This window comes from Mixophyes fleayi, chromosome 6 (assembly GCF_038048845.1).
Source record: "Mixophyes fleayi isolate aMixFle1 chromosome 6, aMixFle1.hap1, whole genome shotgun sequence".
NCBI classification, from domain to species: Eukaryota; Metazoa; Chordata; class Amphibia; order Anura; family Limnodynastidae; genus Mixophyes; species Mixophyes fleayi.
The window spans coordinates 2,059,701-2,080,427 of NC_134407.1; the positions used below are offsets into that span (position 1 = coordinate 2,059,701).

At 42.6% G+C, this 20,727-nt stretch overlaps 1 protein-coding gene across 3 annotated transcripts in view; it reads left to right on the plus strand.

The window, feature by feature from the left end:
- SHTN1 (shootin 1) overlaps nt 1-20,727 on the plus strand; it is an 85,627-nt gene that overhangs the window by 36,760 nt on the left and 28,140 nt on the right. For all 3 annotated transcript variants that reach the window (XM_075215579.1, XM_075215581.1, XM_075215580.1), the window contains exons 4-7: nt 11,935-12,029; nt 17,214-17,376; nt 18,138-18,235; nt 18,513-18,594. In XM_075215579.1, the coding sequence (XP_075071680.1) occupies nt 11,935-12,029; nt 17,214-17,376; nt 18,138-18,235; nt 18,513-18,594 (438 nt within the window). The remainder of the gene's footprint in view (nt 1-11,934; nt 12,030-17,213; nt 17,377-18,137; nt 18,236-18,512; nt 18,595-20,727) is intronic.

The following is a 20,727-nucleotide window of genomic DNA, read 5'->3' on the forward strand; positions in this document are numbered from 1 at the left end:
TGCTAATCTCGGTTCTCTCCCCCGCTAGGACACCAAATTAGTCATTGAGTTTATGACCGGTTATTGTTTAAATGGACAAGGAGAACACAATGACACGCTCTGATCAATGGCCGATCAGCGTTACATATTCCGCGCTACGAGAGTTCCGCATTTTCATCCCACCTGGTGCACTCTCCGCTCTTTACATATGTCGCTATAAGTGAGTCTCTCCTTTGTCAGCACTCGTTTTATTTTCTAGGTAGGAAGAAGCTATCTTGTCGTTGCACTGGTAGAATGCCCGGGATATATTGGGATTTTAAGGAAATATCAGGCCCCATTATCACGCACACAATGTAAAAGGCAATTATATTGATTAAGAAGCGCAGACTGCTTTGTGTCTCTGAATGAACGTGGCCCGGTCGCAGCTCCTAATTGTCTGTGGATATAAGCACACATTGTACGTGATTCTAGTTTAATGGGGCCCCGTTTGTGCTCCAAGCAGCTGCCTATTGGTTGGTATCGCAGCTTTCTGAAAATTGCTTCTATTCAGGAGGTAGGAGGGGGGGAACCTGGGGGGCTGAGAGAGGGGCCTTCAACAGACAATCATTTCTTTTCAGACAAGGTTGATAACAACATGAACATTTTGTTATAATGATAAGACCACTAAGGCGTCAGTAGCTCCATCAAGACTCCACACAACAGCAATTCATGGCTCTGATACCATTATACCAGCCGTCCCCACAGTTATAATCACTCCTTTAAGAAATGATCCTGAGTGGTGAAAGGAACTCTCAATTAAGCCGCCTCTCCTGATGTGTCAGATTGTGTCCTATACACTTGGTGCCATTTTCACTTCTATTGCTGTTTATTTACAATGTCTACCAGTAATTACGCTTAACGTGTCATTTATGGAGGGAGATTGCTGGGTGCAGCAGAGCCATTGAGTGGGAGTTGCGCGCGGTGGGCGCCATCAGCCGCTCCGAGCCTGCGACAGGATGCAGCGATAATGTTTATAATGCAAGCATTGCTCTCATCAAGTGATAATTAGATGCCCCTCCAACGTGACACTTCTTCTAATAACAGTGTCGCTTCGTGTTTGTCTGCCGGAGCGTAACCGCTAATTAGTTAAGTGGTTTTTGCTTGGCCTGCGCTCGCACCGGCATTATTTGTTGGGGTAAACAAATGTCAAGGTTATTTGTTGTTTGTGTGATTTCGCCACCACGGCAACATGCATTTCAATGGCAGAGCTGGTACCAATCTGTAAGGACGGAGCGCGGAGAACTGCGCCTATTGTGCAGGGAGACTGGTGGTGACAGCTAATTAACGTAAATGGATTTCAGTTGGGGTGTGAGGGTCGTTAGAGGTCACTCGGTAGCCTCTGATGGTACCTCGCCACCTGCTGCTGCCAGAATCAGACAAAACCTCCCAGATGAGACATGGGGGGGGGGGGGGTATGGTGGGATCTGCGGTTTCCAGTCCTCCGCTGAGACTGTATCACCAAAACATGGGATATTTTGTCCAAATAAAGTGATACTGAACCTAAATCTAACGTCTTACTTTGTACAATAATTTACATTGAGTTTCCTGAGGACATCTCTCTGAGCTGATGCTATGTACAATGAAAATTCTGTGTCAGTAACACTTTGCTCTCATAGGGTCATGAAGGCTACTGTGTCAAACCAGACTGCAATCAGAGCAGCTTATTTATTGATACAAGTCAGTGACTTGGGCAGCACGGTGGCTCAGTGGTTAGCACTTCTGCCTTACAGCACTGGGGTCATGAGCTCAATTCCTGACCATGGCCTTATCTGTGAGGAGTTTGTATGTTCTCCCTGTGTTCGTGTGGGTTTCCTCCGGGTGCTCCGGTTTGCGCCCACACTCTAAAAACATACTGGTAGGTTAATTAGCTGCTATCAAATTGACCCTAGTCTGTGGGTGTGTGTGTTAGGGGATTTAGACTGTAAGCCCCAATGCGGAATTAGTGACGCTATATAAATAGCTGATGATGATACAAGTCAGTGACTTACGGGATGGGGGGACTGCACAAAAATATGGCAGTGTGCAGTTAGCAACTCCTTCATATTGTTCTGATCTGTTCTTGCACCCAAGGAAATATGATACATTGCAGTTTACCTCCTGCGTTAGGGATTGTAGACAATTCTGTTCAGAGTATTTGGATTTGTTACAATCATCGGTAATATAATGACAGTATATTATATTTATATCCACAAAATATTGTATACAGTTATATTTTTCAGTATTCCAGTAATGAAATAACTGACAATCCAGCATGGAGGATATATTTATTATATAAGTAATGATGTGCCCCCTACTGTACATTATATGGATATTATAAGTCACAGAGCACTGAGCCTGTGGAGGGAGGGGAGGTGTGAATTATAGTAATGAAACATTGAGGTCTCTCACGCTCAGGGAATCTGGGCTACATAGCGATTTGTGTAGTGATATTGTCAGGGGGGGTTGGTGGTTTGTAAGGGGGGGCAGGATGATAGATGTCACAGAGCGAGAGGGTATCGATGTGATATGGGGACAAGGGGGACAGTTAGTTGCAGATTTGCATTTGCTGCAAAAATGGAAAACCGCTGTTTTGTGACGTCACGCAGCGACTTCTGCACCAGGCACCAACTTGTGGTGGGAGTAAGGGATTGTAAAGGCCGATGGGGGATTTGGGGCCCTCTTGGCTAAGTAGGGATTAGGCGTATGAGTGCGTTTTGCTGGTGAAGTTGTTTATGTGAGATAAGGGGGGGGGGGGTATTTACATCAGAATTAGGGGAATTTTGTGCTTGAGACCAGGTCTCGTCCCTGTACATATAAAGGGATTTATTTTATTTACACTGGTCGTGCAGGAGTGACCCGTGTTATAATGTTTGCGCTCTCTCAGGATTAACGGAAGACACAAATGAGGATAACGCGAGCAGTATCTGAGGATGAATATAAGAGTGGTGGTTATGCAGTGTTAGAGTGTGAACGTGGATGTGTCCCACATGTCAGGGCAGATACACACATTGTCGTCTACCCCACATGCGGGAGATTAAGGAGGTGACTATAAGACCATGTAATTATCACCTGATATTTCAGGGTAATTGGGAGCAGGTACGACGGTCAGCGTGTCAAGGAGACGTCTTATTGTTGTTGGATACAAAAGACACTTTTTCCGTGGCTGCCCGAGCTCTGACCCTCGCTCTCCGGAGCTCGTTCCTTGTCCCCACTTCAGAGGCTGCCAGAAGGGACGGGCGGAGGGCGACCCCTGGGTGCTGGCAGCGACCACTTACTCCTCTATAAACACATGGTGTTAGTCTAACCGGAGGGCTCGGATCCCGCTGGGGTCTCCGGGTTAGAGAATCAATCTGTAGCTGCAATCACAGAGAAATATAAGAGATGTGCTAATTATATATTATATCCTTCTAGCCCAAGTATAAAGCATTACAGCGTATGCTGGTGCTATAAGTAAATGGTGATGATAATGTTATCATCAGCCAAACTTTCATGTTCTTTTTTTTCTTCATGAATTTAAAGATTAATCCCATGGAAATAATTATTTAAGAGTCCTGGGGGTAAATGTATTAATGAGCGATTTTTGCAAACCGCCAATATTCGGTGACTTTAACAGCTAAATGTAAAACGTCAGAATGTAAAAGGCATCGCTCCTTAATACGTTTACCCCCTGATGTGTTTATGACACAGAACAATGTGTATTTTATAGCTATATTTCTGGAGTTTAGACTGAATGACCAACGACATATATAGAGGATATATAGAGAATACTTTCTGTTGGGCCGATCGACACTCGATCTAACTTATTACTCTTAAACTGAGAGACTCCGTTTTTTATCCAGCAGTTTGTTGAACTACAAACCCCAGCATGCCAACAGCCTCTGTTTGCATTTAACACTATCTGTATTTATTTGGTTATTCATTTATCCATGTGTCTCTAGTTACAGAATGTAACCAGGAGAAAAGAAAAGATATCCTAAGTGTAAAGCTGAGTTTTTCATTTAAATTTGAATCCAGTATATTGTTTTTGTATTTATTGACAATTAATATACTACCTATAGTATATTTCTAATCAATAGACACTATTAAGGATAAGTAAGGGATTGTCCGACCTGATCGTTGTGGTTTCAAAGCGCAGAAACTATTTATGAAAATGCGAGAGGATCACACACTCCAAACAACTGATTTTACAATAATAATCACATGCAAAAAAAAGGTAAAATTTAAAGAGCAAAATATCACAAAGACTAGCAAGCGTGGCTAGCACAGGGGTACTCTGCTGTCCAGTGGTCAGAGTAGTACAATATATTCACAGGGAGTTCATAAATGACATTATTCCCAGCATCAGGTATACATGTCAGTGTTACAATGTTGAATTTAGGAAAAGAACTAGTGAATTTAACACAGACCCGGACACTGAAAATTGTTTACTAACTAAATGTTGAATGTAGAACAATGAGAGGCAATGATCTATGTTTCACATCCCCTGGTGATGTTGAATCAGGACAAAGACTCAGTAAATTACGTTTAGTACACCTTAGGTATATTTAATGTCTAAAGTTAGTATTACATTGGTATTGATTGTTGTTGAGTACAAACCCCTTTCAGATAAGAGAACAACTCTCATTCTCCGCAGCCCTATTTGATGAATGGCAGCCATTCCCAGTGCCCACGAGTATCCTGTTGCACAATGAGTATCTATGGGAATATGATGGAACAGTGATGTGAATACAACAAGGTTACATCTCACAGCTGCAAAGCAATTACACACGAGCACATTTGTGGTGACGTGCAATCGCTGGTCTTGTCCGTCTGCCATCACAACGCACACGGAAAACAACGTATAAGCAATTCAGATTGATTGATTTGACCAATATTTTAATTGATCTTTGACAGCCCCCATTTGATAGTTTATAGACTATCATATCGTACGCTCTATTGTGGGATCATAATGTAGGTCCCCTGTTTCTATGTTGCTCTAATCGGTACCATAGACCTACTTTCAGTTGTTACCATGGTTATTCTTTTTCCACACTTCATCACCGCAGGAAAACCTATACGTTATTATCAGGACACTAAATATAAGAATAAGGAGCTGACACTACTTCACCCAATCACCAAACCCTGAGAACCAATTTACAGCTGTGACTGGGTCACTTATAAATAACTTATGGTATAAATTTATTTAAAGGAAATAGTGCAGGGCTCTTATTTATATAATTGCCAATGCACATATTTTTGATATTGTGTATATTTTGATATAGGAAATCGTTATTTCTGAGACCAGAGTAGAAAATTCATTTTACCTGTTTTAACCTTACTAAAGGAAATGCCTTATTTCTGATGTATATATCTGATGCAATAAGCCTTTGTTTTGAAAGTTTTTTGTGTACCGTGATGTGGGGAAATGACTTGTTTGGGGTTTGTATCTTTCTTTTGAAATGTGCATTCTGCAACTGTTGGAAGACAAGACTCATGCTAAATTCATGTTGATTAGTCCTTTTGACTTGCTAGTAGACTTCCTGACTCTGAAATAAGATGCTGAAAATCCTATAACCTACAGATTGGACCCAAAATCTAATCCGTTCCCAGCTGTTTCTGAGGTTTGGACCTAGCTTTTCTGGTACCACCGCTCTGCCTGCTACCCAGCAGCTCTGGTCAGTGTGATAGGCCAGAGGGGATCCATCTACATCAACCCTGATCCACAGTAAGAGGTCAGGAGTACCAGCCCAGGTACACCAGCAAGGGGGTACACTTGCAGAGACAGTTACCCTGAAGAAACCAGATACTGGATGCCGGTTAAGGAATCCAGTGGTAGCAGCGTTGTAAGCCCCTCCTACTGCGGCAAGAGGGCGCACTTGGGATAACGTAAGGGAACGTTGGCAAAGTAAGCCCAGCCGGTTCCCAGCAGCAACAGACAGGGTGGCAGAGGCGGTCCAACCTGTCACAACAGTTTTTAACCAACCTACTAACTTCCCCCCACTGCAGATAGAGAAGCATTATAAGCTCTACGAAACTCGGTATTGTTAGTGATGTAAGTACAACACTTGGCACTTAATTGTGTTTCTAAATTTACACAGTATCCTCAAAGAGTTGATTACCATCCGATGTTGTACGAGTTCTTTCTTCTAGGCCTACAGCTCCTTACCCGTATAGCCAAATGTGTCATTATACATTTCGGCAATGTCATCGATTAATCTTGCCAGAGACTGTATATAATTAAAACGCAGTGTTCCCCGGCAGTCCTGTTTGTCTCATGCTACCAGAAACTGAAACCCTTTAGACTGATATTAAATTTGTAGCTAAGATCTCTTACCCGGGTACCACGCTTCTCTTAAATCAGTGTTTGTACATACGGAGGTGGGGTATATCTGTGAATACTGCGCATCTTTTCATGTGATGAAGTCATGATCTCGGGGACCATCCTTCCTATGAAACATACTCCTGTGGACTTCGGAGATAACCATTTATAGGCTTTACGCTCGCAGATATAATACACATCCTTGGGGAGCATATAGGGTACAGAGTAACCTACAATATTGCTACATAAAGTTCTAGTAAATCTACCCAAGCCCAGAGTCCTGATCAGTCAGTGGACCGTATCTGGTTTGCACTTTACCAACAGACACTTTTCTAGGTTAAGGCTGAGTACACACTACAGCGTTTTCAGCCAATAATTAGACCAATCACCCGATAAACAACCATTCGGCCAGATATCGCATTAGTGTGTATACGATAGTTATTACAAAGTACTGATCTTCGTTTCATTTGATTGGTCAGTAGAACTAAAAATCTTATTCCAATTGCCTTCCGATCCTGCAGTGTGTATGAAATCACGACCAAGTGCCCATAGTTCCTCAAATAGCGGCTTTTTCTGGGTGTCTGTATGCAAATTACTGATCTCATTCCTCTTCCACGTGGTGCGGTCTTGGAAGGTCAGTCAAATGGGAATAATGTGCTTTTAATGAAGAAGGAATTATAAACCTGCTTTACTCGCTCCATATGACATTTGTGTTGCTGTATGCAATCGTATATATGTATTCTTACCACATGTGAAATACATATTCTTATTACAGTATCATTTATTTCCTGAAGTGATAGTGACCTTATATTTGATTTCTTATTATATGTAATTATTTTTAAAATACAAAGACATAATATTCTTATAATTATATGTATTGATTTTACATATTATATACTGTAAAACCTCTGTGTATAAAACTGTATTAAAGTATATATATAAAGTGTCTGGCATATGTCTCCTTGTATAATTAGTCATATTATACATTAGATGTGCTATGGAATAATTGGTGATGACATATTTCCTTCTGCTGAATCTGATCCGATCTCCATGACGTTGACGTCACTTCAGAAATATGGGGTACTGTAAAATAGGAAAAGGGGGAAAAAATGGATGCTCCATGGTAGGGTAATAGAGTGCGTCCGTGCAATTCAGATCTCTTGAAACAGGCTCACGAGTGACAGTGTTGTTTTATGGACCTTTGCCTCTTCCGGATTATTGACCCTCCTACAATGAGTGGAATGGATCCAAGTGTCTCTCTCTGCTACCTTCAAGAATGTGGTGTTGGTCATCAAAACTCAACACTTGATATGGCCCTTCACAACAGTCTACTTGACAATCTGAGCACAAAAGTTTTGTATCATTTACATTGTGTCCAGGTTCAATATCATGACAGTTAGTTCCTGGCATATCCGGAGACAGCAGTTTTAAAACATTTCTGCTGCTGTCTTAGCTGTTTGCTCATATTAAAGAGATATTAGACAGTCTCTTCTCTGTTACACTTTAAATCATCCTGGGGTCTACTACCAAGTACAGAAAGGTATCTCAAATGGTGACAGGTTAAGAGGTGGTCTAGGAGTGGTTCTGATACAGTGCAGTACTAGTGGCAATGCTTCTGGCCACACTAACCCAGTCTCAGCCATCACTTTACTCAATTTATTCTTGATAGTACCATTAACTTTCTCTACTTTTTCACTGGCTTGTGGCCTGTAGAGAGTGTGTAATTTGCTATCAATGCCCATAAGTTTACACATGGTCTGAAAAACCGTGATCACTCTCAATAACTTTGGGGGTACCAAACCTACATACAAATTCCTGCAGTATTTTCTTAGCCACAAACACAGCGGCATTAGTTGCGTCTGGATCGGCCTCTACACAGTTAGAAAACGCATCATATCAACACATACTTTAAATTCCTACAAGGAGATAACTGTATGAAATCAATCTGAATTACCTGGAAAGGGCCATCTGCGGGATACAAATTGCTTGCATTCTAATTAGTTTGTTTGTGCTGAGAGCAATGTATTTGACTCGTTGTCACTGTCCGTCTCTGTTTCGAATCACAGGTGAAGTTGCTTTTCTGTTGCCCATAGAGACTGGGTCAGTGTTGTGTATGGGTGTTTGGCATTTGATGACAGCTACCGTCCATGTAAAATGTTAAGTCTGCATCAACTAAAGGGATGTCACTGTGCCAGGTCTGATTTAGATACTCCATACAGTCATGAATATCTGCAAAAATGTCAAAATAATTTCTTGTATACTTCCGTCCTCGCCCTCCACCATTTGTGTCTTATGAGGTACTTACAGTAGGACATTTGCGGGATTCAGTGTGTTACATCTTTTGATAGTGATGTTTGCTGGTACCATAAGGGCAAGTTTACACTTGGTGTATCTAGCAGATGAGACATGCCTTGTTTAAGCCGATTTTAAAAGTGCAGACACTGCATAGGGCTACATGTCTGTTACCGTCACCATGCCATTGTGTGAGGACCTGCCGCACAAACCAACACTTTCCGTACAGAATAGGTCGAATGGCTTTTCATAGTCTGGTGTTCTCAAAGCAGGAGACTGTGGCAGACATTCCTTGAGTGCTAGGAAAGCCTGTTCCATTTCCTTAGTGTGTTGCAGCCAGAGTGTAGAGGAACAGAAAAGAAAGCAGAACAGAGGTCAATTGCAGTGAAATAGGTATCAGAAACAGGGATTTGCATCAGAATGGCAGCTGGATAGGGTACTACGTGGAATTGGCTCTCGGCTACATTGTTGATCCCCTTTAAGTCCTGCACTATTCTACAGCCCTTCCCCCCCACGCTCCTTGACAGGCAAAATGGGACTATTGACTGTACTGGTAGTACGTATCACTACAGGAGCTACGTGTACCATCAATCCAGTGTCATGTCCATCCTTAGTCCATAGGGGGCCGGGTATTTGTTCTACTATGGATGGAAGAGAGTATATAACTGGAGATGTCTTTGTGAGATCGTCAATACATTCTGCACTTCCGGAGTATTGTTTTCTGGAATATCTGAAAACACTTCTTAAGGAGTACAGTATATAATGCATCACAATTAGCACAACAAATCCCGGCCAAGTAGGTTAGTAGAAGCTGCTGCTGCAAGGAGAAAATAGTGTTTAGTCTGGAGTGGCCCAATGGTAACTTGTGTAGGTGCAGTCACAGGGTTTGTAACCCCCACAGCTGAAATAGTTTCCCTGGTAAGAGACAAATTCAAGGGGGAGGTTAATACAGACCTGGCCACCCTGTATCTACAAGGAATGTTTGTCTACTCCCTGCAGTGTTAATTTCTACATTTGGCTCCTTATCAGGCTTACTAATTAACTGTACTGGTTGTAGCTTATAGGTGTGACCCAATCCTTATTGACCAAACCTCCACTGGTCCTGCTTGTCCATATGGTGGTCTCGTGCAACATCGGTCATAGTGTGCCCTCGCGCTTCTTCAATTGTGTCGTTTGTGTGTGCACGCACAACATCACTGGCGAGTGCACGACAAATGCAATGATCAACTTCGTTGAAGTCTGGACTATGGGAAGCCCCATTAAACTCAGATTGTATGATCCTCCTGTGTATGTACACGCGTGTCTCCGTATCGCCCTTTCTCTGCCGATATGCGCAAGTTCTGGCTGTGTCCTACATGTGTTGATACACCTATGGGTGCATGAGGTGTGCTCTATGGAGTGTGTTACCTGATGGCTGTAGCGCTCGGATATTTACTGCCATAAGTTTTGCACTCTGTTGCTCATTTCTCTACATAATAATTTATGCCAGCCCCTAATTACTGTAAACGCAGTGGCTAATTGAGTAATTATACGTTCTATATTAATTGGATTAATTTTATCGGTCAGGGCAATGTCTTCCTCTAATTTAGTTTCAGTAATAAATTTGGGAACATCCAGGAAGACTAGCCTTGAGCAATATGCACCAACCTTTGTTGTTAGGCTGGTGACCATTCCCCAGGCCGTTAATGAATTTCTGTAATTTCATTAAATGTTTTCTATGGTTTGGAAAGTCTGAAATCATAGACCGAAGCTCAGCCCTACTCTAGCGACAATACCTGGCCGATACAATACCTGGCCGATACAATACCTGGCCGATACAATACCTGGCCGATACAATACCTGGCCACATTCCCAGCTGGTGCCATCCCATACTCATCAGCCCGACCAGTAAGAACAGCTTTGGTGCACAGCGGGTGTAAATCCGCAATTTGTGTGCCTTCCGTTACTTCACTCACCTCCCTGCGTGTAGTCATCTCTTGCATACCTAACCACCTGTGCTCACATCATTAGGGTCAACCACGGCATTTGGGCTGAGCATTGTGCTCCCCCATGTCCTGGTCTTTTGGGTGTGAAGTACGTGGGCAACCGCGGCCAAGAAGGAGTGGTCTTCTTCTCCCTCACTTTTGTTTCTGCCAATTTGAAGGATTACAGGGTACAATATAGCAGTCTTGGTGATATAAGTCAGCGGTGATGCATTTGGAATTGTGGGCGCAATACTAACAGGATTTACGTGAGTAACAATAGATTGGAATTTCTCATTTACAAAGCAATTACCCACATGCACATCTGTGATTACATCACAGACAGGGAAAACAGTTTATATGCAATTCAGACTGATTTGACCAAGATTTTAATTTATCTTTAACAACATCACACTTGCAGGTCTTCTTAACACCTCTGTTGGGAAACTCTGATCTTCCACCTAGACTGTGTGTCCTCCTCTCCTTGGGGTCCTGTCATTGTCAGTCTGAATACAGATGGAGATACATTAAATAATTCCACTACCCATTCTGAAGTCTCGGTCTAACATATCGCAAGGGGAAGAGTTTATATAATGCTCAGATGCCTCATTTCGTGGTTCCCCTCCCTCCACACCGTGGTGACTTCACACGTTTACTGATAGAGTTATGCAGGAATTATTTCAGAACAAAATCCATTTTGCTTTTAGTACCGTCCAGGCCACAGTGACCCCAGAGATTATTAAATGAAAGTTGTGACCTTTAGAAGAGTTATCCACAGACTGGGCAGGAATCCTGGAGAATTTTCTAAATGTTTTATTGCTATTATTACCAAACTAAGAACTGTTACAAAGATTTCCTTATACCGTCGCTCACACCACACAAAGCCCACCATATATACAGACTTATCCATTATTAGGGGCTGTGGAGCCATTGCAGACGTTGGTGGACCTGTCAACGCCTACAGTTATTTTGACTGATATCTGACAGTACCAGTTCCTGCTCCACTTACTACACAGAGAACCCAACTATCTCCCAAAACCAGCCTAACGACTGGTCACTCGGTGATGGAAACCCACCATACTCAATTTAAATGATGTACAATAATCATCAGCTGAGATTGTTACATTTACAACGTGTCTACTTAATCCTATCTTCTGAAGCAGTCTCCGCTAAGGAAATAATTGCAGTGTATATTCCATGTCTGTTGTGTCTTCTGTTTGGTTAAACGCACAAATATACATTGTCTGAGGGTGATCGTCGAGATTGGATGTTTTATATCACATTATCCACATTAACTGTCAGGCATTTTACGTTTCTGTGACACGGAGTAACTGAGCTGATCAGGATCGTTTTGTGGTCTCACAAAGTTCTTTCTCTTGCCCCCAGTTTCTCACATGGTCATCGAGGAGGTCAGCTTCATGCAGAACAATCTGGAGATTGAGAAGACGTGCAGGGAGAGCGCTGAGGCATTGGCGCTAAAGGTAGGAAGAGAAAACCGCTGCAGAGATCTTTACTGTGTGTGTGAGATACACTGGGATAGTTGTGTGTGTGTGTGTGTGTGTGTGTGATACACTGGGATAGTTCTGTGTGTGTGTGTGTGTGATATACACTGGGATAGTTGTGTGTGTGTGTGTGTGTGTGTGTGATACACTGGGATAGTTCTGTGTGTGTGTGTGTGTGAGATACACTGGGATAGTTGTGTGTGTGTGTGTGAGATACACTGGGATAGTTCTGTGTGTGTGTGTGTGTGTGTGTGTGAGATACACTGGGATAGTTCTGTGTGTGTATGTGTGTGTGTGTGTGTGTGTGTGTGTGTGTGTGTGTGAGATACACTGGGATAGTTCTGTGTGTGTGTGTGTGTGTGTGTGTGTGTGTGTGATACACTGGGATAGTTCTGTGTGTGTGTGTGTGAGAGATGCACATGATTTGGCTACATTCATATTATATCCAGATTAGACTTTTTGAAATCATTTTCTATTTTCACTGACTATTGTTTTAACATAATACAAATATTTTCTCTAAAGAGCAGAGGTAGGATAGGACTAGTTCATCCTGCAGCCAATCAGAGCATTATATCGTTCACAGGATTAGACTAACCAGTAGCCAATCAGAGCATTAGATCATTCACAGGGCTAGACCAAACTGTATCCAATCAGAGCATTAGATCATTCACAGGGCTAGACCAACCTGTATCCAATCTGAACATTAGATCGTTCACAGGACTAGACCAACCTGCGGCTAATCAGAGCATTAGATCATTCACAGGACTAGACCAACCTACAGCCAATCAGAGCATTAGATCGTTCACAGGACTAGACCAACCTGTAGCCAATCAGAGCATTAGATCACAGGATTAGACCAACCTGCAGCCACTCAGAGCATTAGATCGTTCACAGGACTAGACAAACCTGCAGCCAATCAGAGCATTATATAGTTCACAGGACTAGACCAACCAGTAGCCAATCAGATCATTAGATTGTTCACAGGACTAGTTCATCCTGCAGCCAATCAGAGCATTATATCATTCACAGGATTAGACCAACCAGTAGCCAATCAGAGCATTAGATTATTTACAGGGCTAGACCAACCTGTAGCCAATCAGAGCATTAGATCATTCACAGGACTAGACCAACCTGCAGCCAATCAGAGCATTATATAGTTCACAGGACTAGACCAACCAGTAGCCAATCAGAGCATTAGATTGTTCACAGGACTAGTTCCTCCTGCAGCCAATCAGAGCATTAGATCATTCACAGGGCTAGACCAACCTGTAGCCAATCAGAGCATTAGATCATTCACAGGACTAGACCAACCTGTAGCCAATCTGAACATTAGATCATTCACAGGATTAGACCAACCTGCGGCTAATCAGAGCATTAGATCATTCACAGGACTAGACCAACCTGCAGCCAATCAGAGCATTAGATCGTTCACAGGACTAGATCAACCTGTAGCCAATCAGAGCATTAGATCACAGGATTAGACCAACCTGCAGCCACTCAGAGCATTAGATCGTTCACAGGACTAGACAAACCTGCAGCCAATCAGAGCATTATATAGTTCACAGGACTAGACCAACCAGTAGCCAATCAGATCATTAGATTGTTCACAGGACTAGTTCATCATGCAGCCAATCAGAGCATTATATCATTCACAGGATTAGACCAACCAGTAGCCAATCAGAGCATTAGATTATTTACAGGGCTAGACCAACCTGTAGCCAATCAGAGCATTAGATCATTCACAGGACTAGACCAACCTGCAGCCAATCAGAGCATTATATAGTTCACAGGACTAGACCAACCAGTAGCCAATCAGAGCATTAGATTGTTCACAGGACTAGTTCCTCCTGCAGCCAATCAGAGCATTAGATCATTCACAGGGCTAGACCAACCTGTAGCCAATCAGAGCATTAGATCATTCACAGGATTAGACCAACCTGCGGCTAATCAGAGCATTAGATCATTCACAGGACTAAACCAACCTGCAGCCAATCAGAGCATTAGATCGTTCACAGGGCTAGACCAACCTGTAGCCAATCAGAGCATTAGATCACAGGATTAGACCAACCTGCAGCCACTCAGAGCATTATATCGTTCACAGGACTAGACAAACCTGCAGCCAATCAGAGCATTATATAGTTCACAGGACTAGACCAACCAGTAGCCAATCAGAGCATTAGATTGTTCACAGGACTAGTTCCTCCTGCAGCCAATCAGAGCATGAGATCATTCACAGGGCTAGACCAACCTGTAGCCAATCAGAGCATTAGATCATTCACAGGACTAGACCAACCTGTAGCCAATCTGAACATTAGATCATTCACAGGATTAGACCGACCTGCGGCTAATCAGAGCATTAGATCATTCACAGGACTAGACCAACCTGCAGCCAATCAGAGCATTAGATCGTTCACAGGATTAGACCAACCTGTAGCCAATCAGAGCATTAGATCATTCACAGGATTAGACCAACCTGTAGCCAATCAGAACATTAGATCACAGGATTAAACCAACCTGCGGCCAATCAGAGCATTAGAATGTTTACAGCACAAGTTAACAGAACAGACTGCAATAAAATTTGAACTGAATAATAATAATAATAATAATAATATTACACTACATCCGATTTGTTTATTGTAGCCCCATCCATACAAGTATACAATAAGTCCATGGTTTATCGATAGACACCGTTGGGGCTGTTAGATAGAGGAGCCTGAAGAATTGTTTAATCAATATGAGTCTTGTTCAGTTTATAAAAATATACAGATAATCTCTATCCAGAAAATCCATGAGCAAAATGGCGTCTTACTTCAGGAACCAAGATAGTTATGCGGAGAAAAGACACAATTTACTTGTGCTTGTTATATCGTGTTTACAGCTAGCGCTGATGAAATCAGTAGCGATTCTATATGGGATGTCCTCGTTAATCAATCCTATTGATCCAGTGGTGGGGACAAGCACCGGCCGCTGATTGGATAAGTGGGGAAGAATTTTGATTGGCAACTCAAACACAATCTCTTATTTCACCGCACAGATTAATTTGGAAATGAATAAAAATTGCAGCTGAAAAAATGATTTGCATGATTTATGAAAGCGGAAGATATAATAATATAATTATTTTTTATCATTTTATTATTCTTATTTTTTATCATATCTCATTTTTATCATCTGTACCAACATATTGGTGGTGTGAGTCTTTCTATGTAATTAATGGGTGCAATAAATCAAACACCTTTCAGTATAATAATGGTCTGATTTTCCATATAAGCTGCTAAGAATCAGACTTCTGCCCCTGTAGATGATGTATTACTTCCTTGTATAGAGGAAAATTCAGTGAAACTGGTGTTTATACAATATATATTTTGTGACATACGGCCATTGTTCTGTTCTATGTAATGCCCTCCGAATGCACGGATTAAATGGCACACAATCTGCAGAAGGCAACAAATCTCCAGTGTTTGTTGGGAGAAATCGACATTTCATTGTCTTCAATTGAAAAGAGGAGTTAACAAAAAGTGCACATTTTCCGCTGATTGTATATGGAAGCAAACAAGAGACGGAGGGCAGCACCGACCTCCCCTTGTACCGTGATTACCAGCAGTCTGATGAATTTACCAAGCATGTCATTTTCTCTCCTCCGCCTCATCAGAGACATATTATTATTATTAAAGAATGTTTTTATCACTCTGTTATGTATTTTTGCTGGTGTAAAATGCGTCTGAGCCACTTCATCGGAACACAGATTACAGCAATTTTCGGGCACATTTCATTAGCAATTCCGGACACGCGGTTGAGGCGAGGGGTGAAATCACGCCAACAAGAGATCGCTCCCATTTTTACATGCATTAGCAAGTCCTTCTGCTCTTATTATTCCTCTTTGTTTGACGTGACACTAGAATTCTTGTAGATACAGCGTGACTTGTTTAAGAGTTGCAGGGAACATGGAGAGGAGCGGGATTCATTGCCGAGTCCCCTGCTCTGCAATCTGGGATTGCTGTGAAGATTTCGGATTAAATTTGGCCTTTTTGCTCAGACTCTGCTGGGTCTGTACACAATATAATACATATTTGTAAGCCCACACCCTCATTAATCGCCCCATTCTCAAGCTGGGTCGTACAAGGGGTGAATTCAACTCTATGGGCTGAAATTTGTAGATTGACATCGTTCCCTGCAGGTTAGCGGCTAATAAGATTAATAACACATAAGCACTAGAATGCAAAATACTTTCCATCGGATTTATTAAAATATAATCCTTGTTACACATTCTTTCCCGAGAAGTTGCTGACTGATGATATATTACTAGTCTCCGTTCCTCTTTCTTGCAGCCCTTTGAACCCTTACTGGGGCGATGACGAAAATAGTTGACATAAAAAGTTCCTGTTTCTGGACTGAAATCTCAGCCGTTTGTCAGATAATCTAATAATCAGTTTATCAGCAGGAACTGGGGAGTTTTACACCCCTGGTTACTTAGTAAATGAGGCAGATGTTAGATCAGACGTACTGATGTCTGTTGCTGCTTAATGTGATTTCAGTCATACTAAGAGTTACACAGACCAGGACACAGAGAATGATACTGTTCCTAACATGTAAAGTCACCAGAATGTCAGAGGAGTCTGAGAACTACATTTTATTTCTCTGGTTCTGGCAGAACACATTGGTGCTGGACACAGTATTTCATTAACTTGTAATTTTCACCCCGAACAAGATAATACCCCCAATATCCTCTGTCTGCCACAGTTAAGCTGTGGGTTGGCCGGAGCCACACGCTGGTCTGTAATGGAAAGAAGCCGAGGTGCTTCCTAGTGAACAGAGCTGATCAATCTCTTCCTCGGACTTTTGGCTGCGATAAGCGAGCTGCTGACAAGGGCTCGGGGTCTGTGGGTAGATGGAACAGCAGCTTAATCACTGGGATTGTTCTGTGAGAATGTCACTCTCTCCCACTCCATAGTGCAGACACAGAAACTGTGCACAACCCAGGGGTTATATACTGCCCAGGGTCCCCCGTAGGGTATGTAACTCCTTATTATATTATTATTGTGCTATCTGACCCTACAGCGAGGTCTCCGCTGTATGATAATTATTCTTTGTCGGACGTGACCTCTTGTGTAGAAAGGGTCCAGCACTTATTAACAAATGTCTCATTCTGCAATGTATCCCCTCTAGCTAAACAAAGAGAACAAGAATCTGAAGCGGATTAGCATGTTGTACATGGCCAAGCTGGGCCCAGACATCATTACCGAGGAGATCAGCCTGACCGGCGACGATCTGTCTTGTGAAGTGGACGGTGGGATCTGTACCTCCCTGGGCTGTCAGCAGAGATTTAAAGGTAGGACTGGGTACTGGTCGTGGACTGCAGGGCCCACGGTGGTTATCAGACGTACAGGATTCAAATCCCAGTGACAGCCTCTTCTAACCCAGGACATGTCAAGTCATTATTTTGTAGTAAAATGGTTATAAATAGCATTTATAGGACTAAATAAAGTGATGAATTTGCCTTTTTGTCTTAATTAGCTTGTTTTTACTGCAGGGGTTTGTGTCTATGAGTCAGGGTCTGGCTGTGTGTATGTATGGTGGCCGTAATATGACACACAGATAACACTCTGACACCCCCTGATTGCAGGCTACATTCAGTAAACCAGCTCCCAGGGACTGTCCAGTATTGTTTTTTCCTTTATGATATGAAAGTGGCAGCATAGTTCTTTGACACACTGGAGGCTGCTCCCTTAGTGAATTACCTGTCAGTCTTACATCGCCTGCTGCTTCTCATACGGTGATGTACTAACAGGTGCGGGATACGTGTGTGCAGTGGACTTTTCTGTAAATGGGGGGCCCTTCTCTGCTCTACAATCTGCCAGTGTGAGGCCGTTAATAGTGAATGTCTACACTAATTCTCACTGGTTGTGTGTGCTCAATAATAGTGTCACAGTGTGTCCATTGCTGATGTCATCCTGGATTAAAGGGTGACCAGCATATTGGAGTAAAAGGGTGTCACTATAGTTTCTCCAGTAAGTAAGTCTCCAAATGTCGCCTGACAGCCGACGTGTCTCAGGCCGGAGATACCCAAAACTCCTCATTCTTATTTCACAGAACTTCAAGAACAAATTCTCTCTGTAGAGGAGAAGAAGAAAACGGCGACCATAGAGCTGGAGGATCTCCGCTCCAAACTAGTGGACCTAATAGAAGAGGTACCGTGTAATTGGGGTGCTTCCCTGATAGTAAACTTTAAAGTATTTAGGTATCTTCATATAGTCATGCAGTCAGTGTAATGCTCCTTATATAAGAACATAGTGTATCGATGGGCTTCTGATTCAGTAATATGATCTAATGGGGTAAGCCTCATGCAGTGATAGGGTGTATTGGGGTATTATTCATACAGTGATAGGGTGTATTGGGGTAATATTCATACAGCGCACCCGCTGAAAATCCGCCATGTCTTATTTCTGTTCTTATTTTCCCCTTTAGGTGAATATCACGAAAAAAGAAAATGTCATGTTAAGTAAAGAGGTGTTTGATCAGCGTAAACTTCTTGATAAGTACAACAGAGGTGAGAAGCCGTATTGTCCCAGTCATATAAACAGAAAGGGACCAAACTATATCTAGTTCCTCTAGTCTCCATGGGTGAAAAATGTCTTTATTAGGAGCAGGTAGTCTGTTATCATGTCGGCCAGTAGTAACGGTTCAGTAACACTTGTAATACCTGTGCTTTCTTTTATTACACTAAGGTTTTTTCCACCGGGGCAGAAATACTTAAATACTTGTTCTTCCCAACTCACTTTTTATTATTATTTCTCATTACATTTTCGCAGTGAAATCACTTTAAGTGATTTGTGAGTTTTAAGAGAAAATAAAAACCTGAACGCAGGGTGGGAGGTCCGGCTGCTTAGTGGATAGGAAACATTTTATTTACATAAAATATTTGTTTCATGGTCTTTCTTTGGCACTTTGCTGGAAAGTTGCTTCTAAAGTGTGAACATGGTGATATGTGTGCGACGTCAGGCCGAGATGACCAGTAAAGATCCCACTTTTACAGTATAATTGTGCTGTAACAATTGCATACGCTGGGAAGTAGCGCCGTGTAGTCCGCTGGTTGTATTTCTCTATTTTGCTGTTGCTGATTCCCGGTTTGTCTCTGCAGGTGCAGCAGAATTTAGTGATACATTATTATTATTAGGTCTGTTTATAGGGACGAGCATTACAGAGACTTCTTCAGGTCTGCGTGATAGTGAATTATAAATTGTACAACTACACAGCAATCAGGGAAGTGTTAACCAGACAGATAACATTCTAGGACAAAGATGCATCTGGTATATACATCGCAGAGAGCTGTCTGCCGACTTCAAGTATATGTTATGTGAAAATAAAATGCAACTAACTATGTAGAAATAAACACATATAAAGAGAAAATGAAAGTGACAAGGCCGGCTGGGAGAAGCTTATTGACATTTATGCCAAATTAATAAAATGTAGAGAAATATTTCAACCAGAGAAGACGCAAAAGGAATAATGATTCTCTTGTACTAGATTTCATGTAAATGTGTTACTCATAAAAATGCAATATAAAAGGAAACAATGCAGAACAATAGAGCAAACATGATAAATAGTGCATACAGCAGACCTGTCCAGGGACTGAGTTCATCATTTTCTGGGTCGTTTCGTTGTGTTTTTTCCCTGTGTAAAATCTATAAGTATCCCAGTTCACTACAACTCTGCGGTGGCCGTTCTGTCTTGGCCTAGTAGTCCTGTGCCACGGCTGCTGCTTATAGCGGCTCCGCTCACGCTGTGCGCAGACTGACGGCTCCTCACTTCTTCTCCCGGGTGGTAGTGAACAGAAAGTTAGAATAATGCCCGAAATGTTAACTATAAGTTAAATGCAGATGGTTGAAAATAAAGAAGGAACGTGAAACGGAAGAGTGACTGCACAGAGAAGAAGAGGACCACAGTTGTATTGCTCAATGAAGTCACAGTAAAGTTATAAAGCAGTTCAGCGGCGCACAGAGGATTGTCAGGGGGGGTTTCCCCCCGCCGACCCCAAAAAAAACAAAAACCCGCAGCTCCGTTTCGCCAGCGCTGTCCTATACAGCAGCCGCGGCGCTGTCTAAGAAGCGTCTGCGGCGGTGCTGTATACAATACAGCACCGCCGCGGACGCTTCTTTGACAGCGCCGCGGCTGCTGTATATGACAGTGGCCAATTAGTTAGCGCAGGGGGGGGGTTTCTAGAGACTCGGAAACCCCCCCTGCGTGCGCCACTGCAGTTGGTGGACTACACCTAAATTCAATTGGGATGAGTGGTGGAGGCCGGTAACATCAGGCATAATACCCCTGACTCAGGAGCAACAGAAGTATCCTAATTCCTGGTCTCACTTACTATACATTGTAGGTATGAGACATGGTCCGATACCCCAACAGTAATACTCCCACCCAGCGTTATTCTGTCCACAGGACCTTCATCCCCGGCCCACTGTCCTCTATCATCTTGGACACGTAATGCTTGATAGTCAATACCACGTTCATGGCACCTCTCAGCTGAGACACCCTGGTAACAGCTGTACAGTGCCAGGTATAACCACAAGGAGAGCTGGCAGTTATAGTATATTGTTATCAATAGTGTATATAAAGTGCCAACACGAAGATCAGATGCCTCTGACATCCGCCGTACACTGGGCGCTGACTCCCCACT